The 22,696-nt window shown below is 40.3% G+C and overlaps 1 protein-coding gene across 1 annotated transcript; it reads right to left on the bottom strand.

The window, feature by feature from the left end:
* On the bottom strand, positions 1-21,831 carry BAP1 (BRCA1 associated protein 1). Its single transcript, XM_015820007.1, has 17 exons — positions 21,795-21,831; positions 16,644-16,673; positions 16,507-16,561; positions 14,704-14,836; positions 14,113-14,232; positions 13,392-13,453; positions 13,170-13,312; positions 11,768-11,846; positions 11,372-11,495; positions 10,288-10,435; positions 9,655-9,839; positions 7,652-7,785; positions 6,403-6,875; positions 4,918-5,078; positions 2,807-2,899; positions 2,041-2,113; positions 1-755 (listed from the first exon to the last, which is right to left on the bottom strand). The coding sequence occupies exons 1-17, from the start codon at positions 21,829-21,831 to the stop codon at positions 622-624; spliced, it is 2,184 nt and encodes a 727-aa protein (XP_015675493.1). The 3' UTR covers positions 1-621.
* Between the last annotated feature and the right edge of the window lie 865 nt (positions 21,832-22,696).

Raw genomic sequence — 22,696 nt, 5'->3', positions numbered from 1 at the left:
AAATATCAAGAGAAAAATTTGCAGGACTTGAAGACCACTTGCAAGGGAGCCTGAAGTATAGTTCAACAGCTACCTGATAATTATAGTGATGAACTTGATACACTTAAAGACGTAAGGCAGATATCTGCTCCCCTGGAAAATAAAGCAAAAATCAGGATATAGCTAATTCTGACTCTCTCTGAACTAAACAATGCATCAACTTAACTGAAATGCACTTCTGCAAAACTGCAAAGATTTTACTTATTTCTTTTTAAGCAATGTTCATGTAACATCTCTGAAGACCACCATTTACTACTGCAAGATGCACGGCATATTGGTCTAGGCTGCTAAGTAACATATTCAAGTGCAGTGTCAGTCACTCAAGTGGTCCTGTTCTTTATGCTTCTCACATCCCCTCTGGAGGGAAAATTTATCTTTGAATGCCCAAATGGTAAACCACTGGAGCAATGTCTAAAATCCAGTTGAATACAGGTAGACTTAGTCACACTAATACTGATCATGTGCAGACAATTTCAGTGCAAAGCTCTGTCCTGAGCACTCTCTGGTTGGTGAAGAAGTACATGAAATATGCACCACGTTATCGAAGAGGCAATCGGAAGATACTGAGTCCTGTCCAAAAGACTATTGACGTTTAGCTTTATAAGGCCTGGAACGTTTCCGTCGGTCCGGCTTTCGCTGCTTGTGGAGACGCCCAATGCTGACCCCTTGCCGTCTACGAACAGAGATGTTTTGTTCAACAAGGCTAGGCAACATTCCTGCAAGAAGACAAGTGTGTAAGGTAAGTCAAATAGAAGCAAATCTTGCTTCCCTTTCAACATTTCAAAATATAGAAGTCCTCCAGAGGATTGCATTCCTGTTATGGAAACAGAAAAAAAGGGATCATACAGCTCCTTAACCAGATTTATTGTGGCATTAAACTTTTATGGAATAAACCTTTCTCAGCTCAAATTCTCTAATGGTTATATTTTAATAAATATTAATTTTGAAGTGCCAAAAGATTCCTTTCTTTCTTACGGACTTTTCCTACTAGTTAGCAACAAATATCTGGGAAATGTTTTTACCAGTGCAGAAGGCTTGCAAGTTTAAGATTCATCACATTTATAGACATAAAAGATTCCAGATCAATAGGAAATCACAATATAATATAGCCAGAATCCTAAACATACATATTTGGATTTAAATTTTAATGGAAGCAGGTGGAAAAAATTGTATTTACCAATCAAAATATATATTACAAGACTAATCAAAATCTCACTTTTAAGCTATTTTTTAAAAATATTAACTTGTAAGATAGTTTTATTTGGATTATTCGTAGAAAATGTGCTCTACTGATAATCCTCATTTAAGAGTAGTTAATGGAATTTTTTATGGGGAAAATATTATTTTATCATTATCGCTAAAGCTGAACTGACTGATCTCTGAATGCCTCTTAAAGTGTATTTAACTTAAGCACTTGTCTGATTCTCTAGTATTGATGCAATGTTGCCACCTCCAAAATTTTCTATTCACTCATTTTTATAAATGACTATAAAAACTAAAGCAGGAGATAACGATTTAGAATCCAAACCATAAACTCCTTTAACCCGGGCCTATCTAATTACAGCTGTGCTTTAGCTTGATAGTTTCAAACTTTCAACACTATATGTTACAGCTATCACTATTTTATTATTTGGAATTTAGCAAGATGTCAAGATTTATGAACCCTGATACACGAGAAAGACAGATTATAAATACTCTTCATGTAGCTATTTGTACTAGAAAAATAAATCTACCTCTATTTGGAGCCAAAGGTTTCTGGTTTGTGCTGTTTATCAACATCTGAATTTATCCTTTTCTAACACAGTGCAAAGAAAAAAGCTCTTTCAATCAAACTTGCAGGCATTTTTCTTTTTTTCTGTATCATATTACATATACCGTTCATTCTATATTGTTCATCAATATTTGTACAATATATTTTTCTTTTCACTATCAAATTATTTTATGTCAATTAACATTAAAGTAAAATGTGTGTGTTTTTATCGAAAATAAAATTCCTCTCACCTTCTTGTGCCAACATGGAGATAAAAGTACATATAAATTCATCATAATTGTGAGTTCTTCTCTGATCGTCAATCTAAAAAAGTTAGAAAGGGGGAAACAAAGTATCTATTCCACAGCAGTATTGAAACAAATAAGAGAGAAAAAAATTCCATCACTTACCTTTTGGCTAGAGAACAAGATTCAAGACCATTAAAAAATTCTATAGCATTCCAAAACTAAGTCTCATAATAAACTATACCAAAAAGACCATGTTTTCATGTTCTCAAAACGTTGACCAATATGTAATAATTGAAAGACAATGGGATTTCCAGCCTCAAGTAAGAAGCTTAAATGTTGTAATCCATATTTAGGAAGGCTAATAAGAAAACACAGTAATTCAGACTTTGCTGGACTAAGACCACTAATTTGTTTTCATATTAGAATATTAGGTCAATCTACCAAGACATATCTTCAACTGAATCAACGATTTGACTGATGCTGAAAAAGCCTGAGCAGGCTCAGATCTGCCTGGAACCTGAATAGGAGACTACCAGAACTGGGCTGGGAGTCAAAAACACATCCTGGAAAAGCTAACTGCTTCTATGAAAACTATATGAATTTGTCTATGTAGCCATCAAGAACTGAATCGGAGAGAATAATTATCTTCTTTTCAAATATTAACAGCTTTTATCATTTGGTATTTGTATTTGTAAGCCACCAAGTCTATAAAAGGGATGACTGTAAAAATAATAACAAAAATAACAACACAATATTCTCTATTAGCTACCTTGAATTTCTTTCTTTTCTCTACTTCCTCCTTTAAACAGGCCTCATAATTTGCAATTTCAGCCTCCACACACTTAAGCAATGCCAGGAGCTCCTGTCAAAACAAAACAGTAGCAGTATAAGCAGAATGCCTCACTAATGCTAGTGGCACAGCAGTACCTCATAATTAGCTTAAAGCACTAGCAACATCTCAGTATAACTTTATTTTAAGAGTAGAACAATCTCTAATCTTTTTTTTTTTTTTTAAAGCTTCTACAATCCCAAAGTACCAACAGGAACAACAACTAACTCAATAAATAAAGCAACACAAGTTGGGAAACTAAACAAAGGAGGAAAAATTAAACTACCTTGACGTAAGCATAAATTAAATAGTGCCTAAAAATTCTTGCAGCAAAAATAAACACTTATCTTGATGCCATTTCAAATTTTCTATTTGGCACTTATTCTCAGGATGCATATTACTAAAGTATCTTCTTTGAAAGAACATTATTTTTGACAAAAGAGTGTCTGGTGTAAGTTCTATGTATATAAATATTTATCTATTTATCAAATGTATATATCTGCCCATCTCACAAGATGTTACTTTGGATGACATAGCAAAATAGCAATAAACATGTCAAACACAGTCAAATCACACACACACACACACACACACACACACCAATGGAGCCACCTCAAGATTTCTCCGGTCCCCCGAGATTCCCCCCCACCACCACCACACAGGCCTAATGACAAAGCCAGCTCTTGAGGGATGTCCAGAAAATAAGGAAGGCTGGAAATGACCTCACTTCAAGGGGGGGGGGGGGGAAGACTGTTCCATATAGTGGGCATCAGGACAAAGAAGGGCCATCTCCTCTGGCCCAGTATAGTTTCTGGAGAGATGGGACTTGCAGCATACCTCTCTTGATGGATCTGATGGGACAAGCAGCTGTAATCCAGGAGGGGTGATCCCTCAGATAACTTGGTGCCATGCCACGAAGGGCTTCAAAGGTCAAAATCAGCACCTTGGATTGGACATAGAAGCAAACTGGCAACCAAGGTAGCTCACATTATTTCATTCACTGCTTTAAGGAAGAGGATATGCTGTGCTGGCCCCATCTCTCAATTTTATCCTTGTAATTTTCCTATAAGGTAAGCTAGGGTAAAGGACTGTGGCTGTCCTAGTCACTCAGCAATCTTAGTCCACACCCTACCTCAACAGGAATATTAAACCAGGAGTAAGGAGTCTGTAGTTTTCAACAAGTTACTGTATAGCATCACACATTATCCCTGGGCACTAGCAATCCAAAGTAGGAATGGTAGTGGTATTCGGCAACACTAGGCAGCTTCCTATCCCATTACTAAAAATCCAAAGTGAAGTAGAGTTATGTTATAAATATAATTCTACTGCTTTGTTTTAGTTTTGGTAGAATAAGGTAAAGATAAAAAGAGCAACTTTGTTGCTGTTCATTCTTCTGCTTCAAGTATATTGGTATCAGAATAAATTCCTCAGAGGGCAACTATAAATATCAGATGAAAGGCCAGATCAAGACAAAAAGTCTTGGAGAAAAATAAAAAAAGTTATGTCAAGAACAGCCTTCTCTCCATTCTTAATTTTGGTTTAAAGAGCTATCCCTACAATTCACGTCCCTCACTACTGAGCTTTGTCATTCTTAAAAATAACAATCTTTTATTATTTTATTGTTTTGTAAAAGATGCGTAGTCAACTACGTTCAGAATTTGTTCTGCATGGAGTAGCAACAGAACATGGGATTAGCAGGGGGCTACGCAAGGCTCATCTCTATAGCATTGCAAAAGCATAAAGACATATGGACTTCCCTTCTTCTGCATGGCTCAAGCACTGAACTCAAGAGAGGCTGCTGTTAGCTATAATTACGTTTTACAATGGCGTGATCAGACTGATAAGGGATGACTTTGTCCCTCTGCCAAAACAGTCCCCTTTCCATGCGTTTTCTCTGAGTTTCAGATAGACTCAGGAAAAAGAAGATTCCTGCCAAGTTTAATATCACATACTTATGAGCAACATCCAGCCAATGCAACCAGGTCTAGGCAAATAACTCCCAAAAGTACTTTCTGCCATCACAGAATTGTTTTACGTCAAAAGTAACTTACTTTAGGAACGTACTTTTCCCCAGCAGGGGGATCGGTAGACCGACCAATTCCAGCCTTCTCCTTGCTGTCACGTGGCTCATTAGCGTCCACGTCTTCTGCTTTTACACTAATTTGAACCTCTTCGTTTGATTTGCTGGATGGAAGGGAGTTTTTCCCACCCTCTGGGAAAATTAAAAAAGAGGAATTATTAAACACAATGTTATCTACTTTTACATCTTGAGTACTGTGGAGGAATAAATAATGGTATTTCTTAGCCAAACAATGCATGTTTCTAGCCCAGAAACGTGTAACAAACACATTTCATTTATAAATCAATGTTAGAAAAGTAGGTAACTCAGCAGAAAAAGAGCTCCCGTTCAGAGCACGCACTGAATTTTTCTGTCGGGATTCTTCGTAATTATGTGTCTTCTACATTATTTACAAAAACTCAGAGGCAAAGGGTATTTTCTCCAATTAGTTTATCCCTTGGATTCCCACGCATAATCAATTTTGAAAAGCAAAAGGAGTCATACTTGGAAGCAAAATGAAAAATGGTCCTAATTAGTTATCTTATCAACAGGCAATGCATGATTTAGACCAGAAATACGGCAATTATTTGAACCTTGGGCATGTTTGGAACATTGAGAACAGACAATAAATAGGTTCACAAAATATCTGTCCAAGAAACTTGCCTATACATAAGCAATGGTTGAAATATAGTTGGGCAATCAATCGCCAGAAATTGAGCAAGTCCCCAGAACACCATCATCCTAGTTCTTTACTATGCCCAAAAGACAATGCAACAAATCAACATGATGCTCATCTTATCTACTGTTCTTTTTTTGTCACAAGCCCTCTTGAGTACAAACAGCACAGGCCTTCGGTTGCCTTAGGTCAGTGGTGGTGAACCTATGGCACGGGTGCCAGAGGCGGCACTCAGAGCCCTCTCTGTGGGCACGCGCGCCGTCGCCCCAGTCCTAGGCCTTCAGCTGGGTTTTATAAAACCTTTTCGCTTTAGGCCTCGGCCGCCGTGTACAAAAAAAAAGGTTCAATCAATCAATCAGTCAATTTCAACTTCTCAAGGGGAAAAAAAAGATCTTGCAAAGTTGGAATTGATTGATTGAACTTTTTAGTCCCACCCAGTCTGCTGTTACCACCGCAGCCATGCCCACCCAATGGGCCACACCCACCCAATGGGCCACGCCCACCTGGCACCTGACGATACATAAGTGGGTTTTGGGTTGTAGTTTGGGCACTCGGTCTCTAAAAGGTTCGCCATCACTGCCTTAGGTACTAACATGTTTAAGGTTGTAAATTGGGAGGTACCCCAAAAAAATAACTGGAATCCAAATTTAAAAGCCCTTCAGCATTCAGTTTGTTACTATTCCTCTTGCTCATCACCAGAATCCTCCAAACAGACCCCCGCAACTGCCCAACAAGCAAAGAAGAGGAACCACATAAGAGTAAGAAAATAGTTAACTATTTTTTTTTTCTGTTGAACCATACCTGTGACAGTAAGAGGGCAGAAAACTCCCTCCTCTGTGAGGTGCAGCAAACCAGTACTGATGATGGGTCCCAAATCTCTCACAGCCCTGTTGTAGCGTATACAGTCTACACGGAGCAGGCTGTCTTCCTCCCCAAATAGCACCTTGGAGATGTGAGAAGTGACAGGACTAGAAGGGCGAGTGGGATTAGCTGATCGGATGGGGGAGCGAAGAGGGGAATTGAAGGCGCTCCCGATCTCTGAGGCAGTGTCCGTGCTTTCATTGCTGGGTGTGGGAGATGGCTGAGAGTGGGCAACAACAGCTACCGCCGTGCCTCCACTGCTAGTCTTAATAGACAAAGGAATGGAGAGGTCCTTCTGAGTTTCTTTCAGCTTTTCTGCCAGGACATTGATGGTGTTGGGCTGCAGCATAGACAGCTGGCTGTCTCCGCTCCCCATCAGGTGCTCCTGTTTCACCAGGCCCTTCCTCTTGTAACTGTCCACAACCACAGAAAGGAGAAAAATATTAAGCCGAGGTGGTTATACTCAGCAGTAGCAATCAGAATGAGTGGGAAAGCTTACATTATATCCGTTATGTTTTTATATGTCAACCTCAGTTTTAAAAAAGGTAAAGTAAATATTATATAGCATTAAGAAAATGCTATCATAACATTGCAATATTTATACATATGTTTATGTTAAATAAAAGCAGTTATATCTCTGTGATTTCATTTATATGTTTTTGTAATTACCAGTGCTGCTAAAATACTTTTGTCTCTGCTTTTTTTTTTTTGTTTCTAATGTCTGAAGATCAAACATTCCACTATGAAAACAGTCCACAAATGTCATTCACTATCCCCAAGTTGAATGCCTACTGCCATTTCTCTTTCCAGCCAGGTATCAAATTCTCGTGGAATTATTTTTTAAAAAATCATGTAATTATACTTCCAACATTTTTCAGATTAGACGACGGACAGTTCCTTGCTTCCGATACATATATAGCTCTCCAAACTGAGGATTTACAAATAGGATTGACCCACCCACATAAACCCTGCTCCGTACTAACACTCCAGGTAGAACCTCTCTTCCCACCAAGAAGTTGGGCCTCATCTCAAAGCTAAGATTTTAAAATAGCTTTCTTTCTCATGCAGCCCTATATAGTACCAGTATAAATACTAGAATATTTTTCAAAGGCTGGAAGTAAGGCACTCTCAAATTTGACAAAGGTGCAATGGCAGATGGACTAACTACTGGAGACCATCAGGCCATTACCTGATGGCAGGATTAGTATTACACACTTCCTCCTCCTCATCATCATCATAGTCATCCTCATCGTCAGAGTATTGCTGATGCTGTGGGACTGGGACTCGGCTTCGGCCCACTCCGGCTGCAAGGTCCTCTTCCTCCTGAAACACAATCATCCAGATGCCTTCAGATAAGATTAGTATCTGAGAAGATCTCTTGTCCTCCAAAGTCCATCTTTAAAAACAAACAAAAGTACATGAAGAAATAACTATTTCTCCTGCTCAAATAATACTTGGGACTCACCAAAACAGAAGTCTGGATTAGAGAAAAAACAACGGTGCACACTATGAAAATGCCTTCCAGATATGTATGCAGAGATATCCCAAATAGTTTAATCTCTTTTATTTCCCAAGTGGAAAGGGTGTAAAGCAGGGGTAGTCAACCTTGGCTCTTTTATGACTCGTGGACTTCAACTCCTATGCTGGCTCAGGAATTCTGGGAGTTGAAGTCCATGAGCCATAAAAGAGCCAAGGTTGACTACCCCTGGTGTAAAGCAATGCAGCTTTTTGTACATATCTATGGGGATTCTCAATCATCCAGCTTTTGGGATGAGAAGCGAAATATTTTCAAAGAAAAAAAAGATAAGAAAGTCCAGTTGGCTTTTGAAAAGTACCTGTGGGCTTTTTGTAAAATATCCAGAAAGGTTCTTGTTTAATGGACTTTCCAGGGGTCATTTTTGCCATTTTTATTCAACTTGAGAAGGATTATACATTGAATAGCACAGGGATCCCCAACCCCCGGTCCGTGGACCAGCACCGGGCCGCAGCATGCCAGCAACTGGTCAGCACAAACAAACAAAGCCCCATCTGCGGGATGCAGGCAGCACGCGAAACCAGGCCCCTTCCGATCCGCGGAAAAACCTCTCTCCACGGAACCGGTCCCTGGTACCCAAAAAGTTGGGGGCTGCTGGAATAGCATATGCAAAAAGCCGTTATTCCTTCAAGTCCTTTCTTCACTAGAATAGTGCTCATTCATCTTCATTCATGAAAGAAACAGAAATGCGGGATGGCCTTTGCAGGAAAACACAAGATGCACTGGTTTGCATGGCATACCAAGAATAGTGCTAGTGGGAAGATTCATTTTCTGTTTTATTAAAAAAAAAATTGTGTGAGATTTTGAAACAGCTAAATTCCAAAGCATCATCAATATCTAGTTCTTTTCATCAGCAGAACTGGGAACATGAGAGTCTTTCAAAGGTTATAGCTCTTTTAATAAAAAATACACTGGAAGACTTAAGTAACTCCTTTACTCCTTAAATCCCCACTATTTGTCAAAGACGCAAAACAGAGGTGAAAATTTCATCCCATCAACGCCAGGGGATCTGAGAGCCACAACGTTGATGCTTACTGGTTATACTTTTTACACCCTGCTTTACAATGATTTAGTGGACTCTATAAAATCTAGTAAATTATAAAATCTAGTAAATTCTGATAAAAACCTCCAGGAAGAAGACATTAAAAACTCAGAAATTTGTTAAACATTAACAAATGTTAAAATGATGGTAATTTACAAATGGAGACAAGTTTTAAAAATGTACAGGCATCGTTAATTAAAAATTCATCAAATATAACAATAAATGGTTAACTTTTAATGTTCTATGTTTTTAATGCTTCAATGTTTTAACATTTTTTATACTGCAGTTTTTATGATGTTGCAAACCACCCAGAGTCATTTGATAGTGAGGTGGGTGGCATGTACATTTAATGAACAGACAGACAAACTGGTAGGTAAGTAGATAGATATTAAACATATTACACAGTACACGTATTTGACATACACCATACTCCTGCGTTAAAGAAAAAATTATTTCCAGCTATTTAATTATAAAACATCTAAGATAAAAACTGGACAAAATAAGAATTCTTGACCAACAAATGCAATAATCTGCTCTGGAAAGAGCCAGATAAGCTTAATTTATACAGTTTGTGGCATATCAGGCAGAGAAGGTAACATTTGGTACAAAATCCCACCTGCATAGGTGACTTGGCATAGTTGTGGTTATCCAAGAAAGCTGGCAGTCTTTGCATGATGGGGTTGGGGGCTGACAGGGCCCCATTTAGGCTGCTCACATGTGGTTTACTGCTCAGCTTTGCCTTGCTTGGAGGGCTCTGGGTTGAGACCGGCAGGTCTTGGGCTCTAGAATCCTCAGTACCTTCTGCAAAATGCACACACATTAATTTTCAAGCTGCACATTTTCAGGCAGTATATCTGGGACACTTCCATCTGCACAGAGAACCCTAACCATTTTCTAAATCTCTATACCTTCACCAAAAGAATAAATGTCTCTCTTGGCTACAGTCGCCTAACAATTAGAATCCTGATTGCATTAAGTTCAGGGCCACAGTGACTCTCTTTGGGAAGTCAAGCTTAGAGTAGATTACATTGACAAAGTTGTTCCTTGATAGTCAACTTTGGGATACGAAAACCCTGTTCAAAGATCATCACTTGAATCTGGATTTCCCTTACTTCCAAACACACAAGCTAGAGATTGTGAGTTGCTCAAAGGTACTTTAAAATCAAACTCAGGATGCACATTGCTTAAATAAAGCCCTACATTCCAAGTTAACTATCTTTATTTTTTTTTAAAATTCAGTGTTCCGTACCTGCCTGGGAGCTCTCTGGAATTAACTGGGCTCTTCCTGCTTCCAGTGGGGTGGAGCTCTTGCTGTTAGCTGACCTGGGCTCCTCAGAAGCCTGGAGCTCTTGAGATTTCTGGGTGTGTACCAGTTCAGGTTGAGTCACTCGGATGAGCTTATGTAGGAAAAAATGGTAATAAAATTCACAAAAGAATAGAAAAATGAAAACAGTCATGCTTCCTACACATCACTATAGCTTCCAATGATACACTCATTATATATGGGAAAAGATCGCCCTTCCTGCTGAGATTATGATTAAATGTGCATGTTGCCAAATCCTCAGAGGCTAAGAGCAACTTACAGAAACCAGAAAAATAAAACATTCACTGTGAAATGCCATTTCTCCACTACCTCACAATACAAAATAATATGACTAGAACACTCCACCAATAAATAGCAATCATAAAAATTAACTGATGGCAAAAACCATCGCTGGGTCTGGACCAACAGCAGTTTTCTAGTGGTTGTCAAAGGAAGCCCCAGGCAGAGTGCAAGTTGTAGAGACACGAGTCACCGTAGCTGGTTCCTTCCACCCCAGAAAGGGCGACAATTGATGCACTAAAGATTTTGATTCAATATATTATTTCCAAGCAGTTCTGATTTCAAAGGCAAGTGTAAAATAACCCACCCACCCACTTATCATAAGCCTCTTCCATTTTCATGCCACTCCTAATATTTGGGCTTTCTTCTTGCTATCAATGGAGGAGGAGGAGGAGGAGGAGGAGGAGGAGGAGGAGGTGGTGGTGGTGGTGGTGGAGGAGGAGGAGGAGGAGGAGGAGGAGGAGCAGCAGCAGCAGCAGCTATACTATGTTGCTATGGTGAAAAAAGTATGGTGAAAAAAGATTTTTTTAAAAAGAATCAACTCGATTAACAGACATAGTTTTTGAGCTTCTTCCAAGTTTCCTTCTGGAAAAGCTATTCTGCACTCAGAACTCTGCTCTGCTTGATGATCCTCGATCTTGAACCAATTGTTGTGTCTCTTTCAGAAGCTGGATGTAATCAGAAAAGATGTGTGACTTTTAATCTTCTCTTCTCTTTATCTCCTTCTTACCTGCTGCAAAGCTTCCAGTACAGTTTGACGGTTCACCTTCAAGATATGTAGCTTAGATTCATACTTCATTCTCCTGTCGGGTACCACAGCCATCAAGTTAAAGCGGATGTCATGATATGGTTCCCTGTGAGCAATAACCATGGGTGTTAAGCATCCCAACCCTAAGTAATTGTAGCAAACTCTCTTCTTCTGTCACTCTCATGTCAACCTAAGTATCACTGTCTGTGACACATATAAATCCTGTAATATACTTGATTTTCAATTCTTGTGCAAGCACAGCAAAACTTCACAGAAGCCAAAAGAGGAATTCTGTCCAGTAAACGTCAAAACACTTAATCACTTCTCAAGTACCCCTCTCAAATTTTCACATAAACCAAAAATGCATTGTTCATTCACCCTGCTGTAGCAAGTCCAATCCTCTCCATGATAACTCTCCTGGCTTTGTCTGTCCATTCCTCATCTTCTGCCCAGGGCCCTGGAAAAAGGAAATAAAAGAAAAGGCAAATACAGAAACATACAGAGCAAATGTTTCTACTAATAGACCAATCTGTTAAACTGACTTGCAGAATATGTTCTCCCTTGTTATCTGGCTATTGATCTGAGATATGCACTCCCTTAAAGACAATTAATAAAAGGAAATCAAATCCTGAGCGTAATTATTTCAACCTAACTGACGGATTGAGTTACCAAAGGGAAAATATATACTCTGTTCTTACATGTTTTTAGTAATAATTCTATTGATGTTAATCTGCATATAAACCTTTTAGATACTGTTTTTCTTTTAAACAGTACAAGCCACCTTAGGCTTATCAGAGCAGAAAATTCAAATAAATACATTCAAATTACAAAACAAAATATTAATCTGCATTCCAGCCCCATGCATTCTAATACTGCACACAAGGCCAAAAGAATTATAGTCTTTCCACTTTAATGCATATAAAGCCTAACATATATTATAGAACATTACCTGAGAATAAGATAATTGCAATTCACTCTCCTCCATCATCTAAACCAGTGATGGCGAACCTATGGCACGGGTGCCAGAGGCGGCACTCAGAGGCCCTTCTGTGGGCACGCGCGCCGTTGCCCCAGTCCTAGGCCTTCAGCTGGGTTTTATAAAACCTTTTCACTTTAGGCCTCCGCCGCCATGTACAAAAAAAAAAGGTTCAGTCAATCAATTTCAACTTCTCACGGGGAAAAAAAAAGATCTTGCAAAGTTGGAATTGATTGATTGAACTTTTTAGTCCCACCCAGTCTGCTGTTACCACCGCAGCCACACCCACCCAATGGGCCATGCCCACCCAAGGGGCACACCCACCCGGCACCCAACGATGCATAAGTGGGTTTTGGGTTGCAGTTTGGGCACTCGATCTCTAAAAGGTTCGCCATCACTGATCTAAACTATTCCATATCTATTTTCCCAAATCATTATGTTCATCAATTGGGACATTGCTATATTTCAGTTGAGGACAAAATGTTTCAAAACAAACCACCCTGAATTCAAAATGTCTCATTCTGAATGCAAAATCGACAATTTTAGCAACTTCAAAAGCATTGCAAGCTCAAAGCTCTGATATTAAGCACAAAATACTTCTAAGGATCAAATTAGCCTATTTCGTACTCAAACCAACTACCTCACACTCAAAACAGAGTATTTGAAATTCAAATTGTTAAAATCTTCTCACAACCTTATCATATTCTTTGCTAACAAACTACTGATGACCCCAATTTGATTCCAGTACAAAATGAGAGACGCAACGCTCCTTGTAAGCTAAACTAAGGCAACACGATTCCTTACCATGGTCAATGGGGAAAACTTTTAGACCATCCAGTTCAAAGAGCCGTCCTTTAATGGGGACATAGCTGACAAAATGAAAAGCTTCCATGGTCCGCACAGCACTAATTCCATTCTGTTTTTCTGGTAAATGTCGGGGTTCTGGTCTGATTCAAAAAGACAAGAAATCTATGTAGATGTAATTTATATTGCAGAAAACACTTATTCTGCCCTCACCCAACTTACCTAGCGTGACTGTTATGAGCCTTGGCCAGTTCTGGGGCATTTCCAATGGCATAGCCTTTGCTCTGGAAGGTTGAAAAAAATAAGATGATAGGAAAGACTCTATAACAGTGTTTCTCAACCTTGACAATTTTAAGGCATGTGGACTTCAACTCCCAGAATTCCACAGCCAGCATTGCTGGCTGTGGAATTCTGGGAGTTGAAGTCCACATGCCTTAAAATTGTCAAGGTTGAGAAACACTGCTCTATAAGATCACCTATAGCCTTCTTTTTAGCAGACCTAAACAGATGTTCTATCCCAATTGTTTTAATCTATCTTATTGACAGGGAAAAAGAGCCCTCAAATTAATTTGAGTCATATAATTTGGGCATATTAAGCGTTGGCCATGAGGACTGTGGTCTCAGGATTAAATAAGGTTAATATTAAAACAATTTTGCATACACTTTTATATAGGGAATTGAACCAATTCTCTGCAATGTCATTTATTCCAATATTATGTGTACTTCTCCAAACAACTTAGCAGCCTTATTTCAGAATTCTAAACGTTAATGCATCAAACTCTTCTTTTTCAAGAGCAGTACTGACAAAGTGAGGTCTACAAAAAGGATTAGTTAAAGCCAGTTTTCCCTAATTTGGTACCCTTTCAATGTGCGAGAAGATACAAAATTATCACCCAATAAGCAACACACACAGACACACACATAACTTGTTCTCGCTTCATACCTCTGGACTAAAGCCTTTGGTGAATTCTTTCATTCGGCTCAGCGTTGGTCCCAGATCCACACTGTTACAATTCAGGAGTACACTTAACAATGCATGTGTGGCACAAGAATTGGGAATCAGCTACAAAGCAAAATAACATTTAGATGAAATATGAAATTATGGCAACCCAGCAGAATAGCCTATCCATACAAAAACCATATGTACATTCTTGCTCTCTTGTATATCACAACAAAGTTGCAGTGCTATGTAGACTAGCATCCTTGTGGTACACTCCAGGCAATGTGACCGTGTCACAGTTAAATATTCCAAACACATTCTGACTTTTGGATCTCACAAGGATACCACAGCAAGAAGCAGCAGCATGAGTACCAAAAATAAAACAATAATTAATGCTGTATTCTGTTACACCATGTAAAATAAATACTGCAACGCCTCCAATATGAGCTATTTATCAATTTATATAGTATCTATCAACAATTGCACCTTTACATTCAATCCCCCAGTTATAAAGTCTTCCCATTTCAGAGAGCAGGGCACTTACGAGCATAAAACAAGCAGTCTAGCAAAATTTCTTTCTTCCGATCAGTTTACCTGGTGAGCAAAAAACATGTTGTTGACAATGTCATCATCAATCACTGAGGTCTCATCTACCAAAGTAGAAACTTTCCGTCGGGACCGACGCTCTTCAATCCATTTGAAAAGGAAGATAAATCCATAGACAGGTCTGAAAAAAAATAAGCTTGCAATATGTAATCCATCACTTTTGAAGGATTACTCTCTATTCACAAACATATTCAATATTCCTCTAGTGAGACATTAGCCTGAGAGGTTTCTGGGGTAAGCGAACTAATGCATTTAGATAACTGAATTACAACCTCTCTGAGCACAAAGAGTGAGGCCGCGGATAGGAAGGTATTACAGAGGGTGGTGAGCACACCACAAAATATTGTGGGCTGTTCCCTGACACCACTGGATGACATCGCCAGGGCCCATTGCCTTGGAAGAGTGAGGAAAATTCTCAGGGACGACTCACACCCTGGTTGATATCTCTTTACTCTCCTACCATCGGGTAGGAGATATAGAAGTATAGCCAACCGTACCAACAGGCTGAAGAACAGCTTCTATCCATGGTCTGTCAGGCTCTTAAACGGGAAATAACTTTATGTATGATAGACTCGTAAGGCCAGTGCATTGTGCAATTAGCTCACATGGTGTAATAAGTTGGTGGGTTTGTTGTCACTGTGAGTTGTGGGGGGGAGGCACGGAGGGAGGCTCAGCCAATCTCATTGTATACATGTTGTACTTTGATAATAAAGGTTCATTCATTCATTCATTTTTTTTTATTCAACTTAGGCATCACCTAACTCCAGATGACTCTAGGTGACTAACAATAAAACAAGACAAAATAAGAAATGAAACAGAAAAAAAAATCTGAGAAAATGACTGTTGGTGAATTTGGCCAAAACTCAAACATATGGACATACCCAATAGGGCCCCCAATTACTTTAGCCCAAGACCTAGGAGAACAGCTGGGTCTTTTAAGGCTTTCCAGGAGGAGCCACATGGATCTCAGGGGCAACTACATTACAAAAGTCAGGTGCTGAGACAGAAAAGGCATGCTTCCTGGGTCTGATAAATGACATTGTTTAATCAAAGGGATTCCAAAACACACAAACCCTGATGTCAGCTGGACAGACATCACAGGAAATAGGCCCTACGCTATATAGGGCTTTATAGGTCATAACTAGCACCTTGGAAGAATTCTGGTGAAAATGAAATCAATGGTGAAAGAATATAAAAAGAATCTTAAAGGTATTGTTTTTTTGAGAATAACTTCAAAGAAGATGGGAAGTTGCTTTTTTGTTCCTTTTTATTATCTCTCACTTTTACTTTTATGCTTTCACAATTTCTTTATTTTTCTACTTCTTTTATGTTTTTTTAGTGTTTTAAAAAAATTGCAAAACCTTTTAATAAAAACTATTTAAAATGAATCACTACCAAATTATTTATAATTAAAGGATTGGAACATTTCTAGACCTATGTGACATCTTCAGTAACAACAGGATTGATTTAAGAAATTTAATCTTAAAAATGAAATCTGAATGCAAAATATGTGTGATTCCATTCCACCATTATAAGAAGTGTTTTAAAACAATTGTTTTATGTTATGTCATGTTTTATGATGTTCCATTTTTGCAATCAGTTCTGCAATGTTATTATACATCGTATTTCAGCCTACTTCCAGAAGATTTCTGACATTTATTTGACAGAAATGGAACAATTTCCAATACATTCCAACATCATCTTTATCATTATTCATACATTTTGGACTGTGTCATTACTTCAGAAAGATACTTTGCTTTTTTCTAATCAGTGTAACATCCAAATTCTTACCCTTGGCATTTGCTCTGTAGATCATAAATTTCTTCAACTTGCACCCCCTTAACACCTATATGAAGATAAACCTTGAGTCAGTATACAAGTTGAAAAAGGAAGAACTAATTAATACATTACCATATGATTATACTCACCAAAATCTTCCACTAAGAGTGTGAAGAGCCCTGCAAAAAAAAAAAAAGGGAGGGGGAGGAATCAGAGGATAGGAGAGAATTAGGTTATTACTTGAAAAATACTAGTCATATATTACAAAAATAGTTTTGGGCACATAATTCAGTCTAATCCAGGACTTTTCAACCAGTGGTACGGGTACCACCTGTGGTACATTGGCACCTGGCAGATGGTATGCGACCATCTTAGAAAAGTAGCGGGGGAGAGGAATAAGCTGAACAGGTGGCAGCATCGCACAAGCCTGAGCGAGAGATGGCTGGAGCTGCAGGGCTGTCAGGGCTCAGCGGAAGCACCAGGATCAGCACCAGGCTCCAGCTGTAGCTCGGCGCTGATCCTGGCGCTTCTCCTGAGCCCTGAAGAAGCATCAATCATCTGGAAAGCAGCACTGATCCTGGTGCTTCTGCTGAGCCCAGAAGAAGTGCCGATCAGCTGGAATGTTGCAGCATCTCCAGGGTCTTGTGATTTACATTCAGATGCTTGGCAACTGATTCATATTTATGATGGTCACAGTGTCCCAGGGTCATGTGAAGTGACCAAAACCTGCTGCAACCACCCAGCAGACGGGGGGAATAAAAACCAAACACCTCCCCACCCCATCCCCACTGCCAATCCTCAACAGAAATGCTCACAACAATAAAAACCTCGGACAGGAGGAAGAGCGTCGCCGGGTGGGTAGGCAGGTGTCTTGCTCGGCTGTGGCTTGGGAGGCACTTTTTTCAATGCCATTGTAACTTCAAACAGTCACTAAGCGAACTGTTGTAGGTCGAGGACTACCTGTACTTTATCACTTTTTTCCTTTTTGGGGGGGGGGGTCAAGTTTTTGACACCTTGCTAGGCGACTGGTGGTACTCGGATGTTGCCATATCCTAAAAGTGGTACAATGGGTGAAAAGGTTGAAAAGCCCTGGTCTAATCAATCTAATACAAACACCAAATCCAAAATCAAGATAAAATTCTACAAAACACCTTCATAAAAGCATTTAAATGTGCTCCGATTTACTTCCAACTGCATAACCCAAATAACTATCTGGCATAAAACAACTCAATAAATATTTTAATTACTGATAAAATGCTAGCTTCCCCCCCACCCTCATTTTATCATCTGGTCCTAAAAAGCAAGTAAGTGCAAGACCCCCTTTCTTGTACACGGGATGAGGATTAAAAAGCAGCCTTTTCGATGACAGACCTCAACATATAGCAAGCATATTCTCCACTCGGAGATATAAACAGTATCTATCCTACTAAAATTTCCAAAACTAGCCAAAGAAGTGCTATTTCAGTGGGCTGGCCTGTAGAATAGTTTAATATATCAGGTGTTCTGACTCAGGACTTCACTGATACATTAATTATTTGTATTTATTCTGTTACTGCTTGTTTCTTACTTTTTATCTTTTTGTTATTCATTTAAGAGTCCATATGGAATGGGCTGGACTATAAATATTGTTAAATAAATAAATACTGAATTTCTTTTGTGAACTGCTGTGTAGTGAAGCAAGCACACATCTTATATCATGAGAGATACAAAACTTGTATCACCTAAGTCAGGCTACATCAGTAAAAGTAAGGCAACCATTTGGCTGTTCGTATCAGGTGATGTGATGAGTTCTGAGCTCAAAAATAACTTAAATGTGCAGGGAAAAGGACAGAAAATGATGTATACAGTCTAGAGCAGTGATTCTCAACCTGTGGGTTGGGACCCCATTTGGGGTCGATCGACCATTTCATGGGGGTCGCCAAGCAAGGCTGTCCACCATTTTTTTTGTCCGTCATTTCTTTTGTCCGCCATTTTTTCCCCTTTTCCGGCGGGTGCCTTACCTCCCTTGGGCTGGGCTAGCTGGTGGTCTGCCTGCTCCGTCTCTGCCGCTTGCCAGATACGCCTCGGCCGGCGCAGGGGGCGGAACCACGCATGCGCGGCGCTCCCGGGCAGGGAAAGTCCTCGACTTACGACTGGTTGGGTAGTCCTCGACTTACGACCGGTTTAGTCCTCGACTTACGACCAGTTTAGTCCTCGACTTATGACCGGTTGGGGTCGCGGCATTAAAAAGGTTGAGAACCACTGGTCTAGAGTCAAGAAAGCAGTAACAGTTTCCCATGTAACAGATACTGTCCCTCATCGCCAGCATGTATGATGGGATGGGAGCTTGATTAGAATAAGTATAAGGAATCTATCAGATCAAATATATGTATACATCTTCCACACTTGAGGCTTTATTATTAGCACTTTGTAGAGAAGTGTGCAAGGACGTTTTCAAAGTGGACAGAAATCAGTCATTTTTAAGAAAATTACATTGATCAGTGCTTTTTAAATTCTTTAATATGCCATTATGATTATCTGAATTACTGCTTTGGCAACTTTACTAGTTCCTGGCTTCTTTCTAATTTAATTCTCATGTTTACAGATAGTCCTCGACTTACGATAACTGAGCCCAAAATTTCTGTTGCCAAGTGAGATAGTTGTTAAGTGAGTTTTGTCCCATTTTACGACCTCTTGCCATGGTTGTTAAGTGAATCAGTGCTGATGTTAAGTTAGCAATATGGTTGTCAAATGAATCTGGCTTCCCCAATGACTTTGTTTATCAAAAGGTTGCAAAAGATGACCACATGACCCCAGGACATTGCCACTGTCCTAAATACATGCCAGTTGCCAAGCAACCAAATTCTGATCATGTGAATGCTGCATAAGTGTGAAAACTGGTCATAAGTCTTTTTCAATGCCACTGTAACTTCGAACAGTCACTAAAAACAAACTGTTCTACCTGTAGTTTTTAACCTTCAAAGATCTTCACAATTTAGAATAAGTACTAATAAATCCCTTAATTCTGTAAAGTGGAATATGGTTGTGGCCTAGGAGTTGTTGTTTCAGGATGGCCTAGCTGGCATCTAAATCGTTACCGAAGCAATTTCATTTTAATTTAAAAAAGTATTTAATGTCATGTCTTTTGGGATGTAACAATTCACAGCTTGAATAATGATTTAGATGCACAACATCATGGCCAAATCTAATGTAGAAAAGGAGAATGACCAGAGGCATCAGAACTGTCTATTTCTATATTATCAATATTGGATTGGCTGGGGGGGGGAAAGGGAATCTGCCACAAAATCCTCACTTTCTGAGCCAATTCAACATAGGTCAGGAAGAAAGTCACACAACTGTACCATGTCTAAATTAGCATCCAAATCTGCCTAGCTCAGATGATGGGCCCTATATGATTCTTACATTGAAAAGAAAATAAGAGGCTTTGTGTAAGACAATGGAGAAATATAATAAATATTTAAGCATTGCCAATGCAATATATACTCACATTATGGTATTATTGTTTTTAATAACATAGAGCTGTTTCTATGTACAGTAGTGGCCAAAATTGTGGAAACCTTTTGGGAAAAATGTACAGTGGAAATGCCACTTTTGGTTAAGTTTCCACCAATTTTTCTTCTAATTTCTTTATAACTGTAGCCTTGTTCACTTAATAATACTATTTTACATCACTTTCTGGGCGACCAGTCAACTCTTTGCACCATTACTTTAATTTTATTACGTTTTACAAGCTAACTAAATAAAAGAACACAAAAAAACCCAACCAACTTGATAGAGATCACATAACTCACTGACAAATCTCCTCCTCTCAGCTTCAATACATGACATCAATAACTGAATCCTGTGACCTGATTGGCTCATTGCCAAAACAAGATGACACCTGAATGGCTCTCTAAACACTCATGCTCATTGGCTACAATCAGATGAAGGAAAGCTACCTGATATCAACCTAAGCAAGTTGTGCTTCCTTTTTCTGGTTATTTGGCTATAACTTTTCATAGAATACAGTACAGATTATTGAACAAACTTTGTTGCATTACATTCTTGATTAAATTATCTTTCCATTGATATATACCAGTGGTGGCGAACCTATGGCACGTGTGCCAGAGGCAGCACTCAGAGCCCTTTCTGTGGGCACGCACGCCATCACCCCAGCCCCGCCTCCCCCGCAGCCCCCCCGAGAGTCAACCCCCGGTGCAGCCCAAGCAGAGCAGCGCAGCCAAGCACATGGCAGCCGGGCAACAGGCACAAGACTCCACCCTCGTGCCCCATTGCGCACAGATGATGCTATTGGGCATGGTTGGAGGGTGTAGCCACCATGGCGCTGCAGGGCCGCCTGGGCGACCTGCTGCGGCAGGCCTTGGAGATGGTGGGTGGCCCTGCGGGTGGGCAGAGCGGCGGCAGAAGGGGCGGAGCAGGCGGGTGGGTGGAGCAGGGGCGGGGCGGTTTTGAGGCACTCAGTCTCTAAAAGGTTCACCATCACTGATATATACTTTTATGGTACTACTCCCCCCAAAAAAGTGGTGTTATTAGTCATCAAACCTCAAATATACACTTTTCCCAAAAAGGTTTCCACAATTTTGGCCACTACTGTAAAGTGTTTATTTCCAACAGAGTGTTGGCTAACAATCACCATTTTCAAATAAAAATATCTGCTTTCTTAAAAATTTGAAAATATTTACCTTTGAAGTCACTTTAAGAACTATTTTCACTATTGACTATTAAGCATACATCAATTTGTATAAACAGACAAGATGCACACAGGAGATGCACAACGAGGATAATGTCAAACGGGTACATATTTCAAACGCACAACGCTATCAACTCAACAATAATTCCTTTGGAAGAGGACGGGGGCGGGGACCAATATCAACCAAACGGTTGGATTCAATGTTTGGCTATAAAATGCCGTATATTACATCACCGTCTGGGGAAGAGGCAAGCCTTCCTACCTTAGTCCATGCACAACGCCAAGCCAGAAACTACCGTTTTCAAACAATAACAACCGGGCTCAGCCTCCCCAAAGCATGCAAACCTCACCCTAACTTCGCAGGAAGGCTGCACCCACTCAGGGGCAGGTCAGAGGTCCCACCTTGGGCACAGCGGCTTCTACTCCGGCTCGCTCGCGAGGTGGGATCCCTGCGCCCGGAAGGCTGTTACGGTGCTGCAGGCAGAGCCACACCCGGTCGCCGGTGCCCCACCACCACCACCACGCCGCCCCTCCCCCGAAAAGCGAGAGGGCAGCCCGCCCTCCGGAGCGCAGGCCTCCTCCCCGAACTGGCAGGGGCGCCTCCACTCACCAGGGTCGCTCTCCAGCTCCAGCCAGCCCTTATTCATCTTCCCTTTAGTCAGGCCTCAGCGCCATGACAGGGCCCGGGCGGAAACCATACCTCCCGGGTTTCCCCGGGCACATCCGGTCCGCGCTACAGCCCCGCTCCGGCCAGCCGGGAAGAAGGAGTGACCCGAAACATGCAGGACAGAGGCGGCGGGAGGGGGGGGGTAACCAGAAGGAGGAGGAGCAGGAAGACGGAGGCATCAGGCTGCGCGCGCAACAAGGCGAGACAAAAGGGGCGGCGCTTCCCAGCAGAAGGCTTTCGGAGAAAACTTTGGCTGGTGCTGCCTCCGGATTGGTGCGGAAAGGGAGGGGGGCGTGATCAGCCGGTTGTGAATGCTAGAGATAGCGTGCGACTGCAGGGACGAACGCTTGTAACTTAATTATAGGCTTTTATTGGAGTGACGTTGGTTAGTTAACAGCCTGAACTGTACATTTTTTTCTACGGCAAATGCTGGTCTGTTCTTAAACGGTGTTTTAAAGACGTTAAGCATCACCGCAGATTTTGTGGTGTGAGAGCGACCGAGCGGGTTTCTGTTGTTAAAATAAGACTTACTCGTATCACGGTACCTGGTGTAGCTTACAGAGAAGACCTATGATTTCATACTACAATTACTTGTTTACTCCAGTGACATTTAATTTCATAGCACAAACTTCAGTTAATTGACAGTTGGGACTCCATATTAATAACATTTTAGATTGCAGTTTGAAATTTCGTTTTTTTAATGGCAATGAAACTCGCAGAGACTTTTGATTTCATGCCACAAACCAAGTTGAGCCTTGCTCAAAACTTTGGCTTAATGTAAACACATGCTGTTTCAAGTGATACAGACTAGTTATAGCAAAACCGTTAAAATTATATATATATAT

This window comes from Protobothrops mucrosquamatus, unplaced genomic scaffold, assembly GCF_001527695.2.
Source record: "Protobothrops mucrosquamatus isolate PMUCROS unplaced genomic scaffold, P.Mucros_1.0 scaffold_152, whole genome shotgun sequence".
NCBI lineage: Eukaryota > Metazoa > Chordata > Lepidosauria > Squamata > Viperidae > Protobothrops > Protobothrops mucrosquamatus.
This window is presented reverse-complemented; position numbering and strand designations above follow the sequence as displayed.

Excerpts from the sequence above, each read along its gene's own strand:
- BAP1 (XM_015820007.1), bottom strand. The coding sequence starts at position 21,831 with ATGAATAAGGGCTGGCTGGAGCTGGAGAGCGACCCTG. Across the intron at positions 10,436-11,371 it reads TACTGGAAGCTTTGCAGCAG|CTCATCCGAGTGACTCAACC; the intron begins GTAAGAAGGAGA and ends TTCCTACATAAG. Across the intron at positions 756-2,040 it reads CTCCATGTTGGCACAAGAAG|GAATGTTGCCTAGCCTTGTT; the intron begins GTGAGAGGAATT and ends GTCTTCTTGCAG.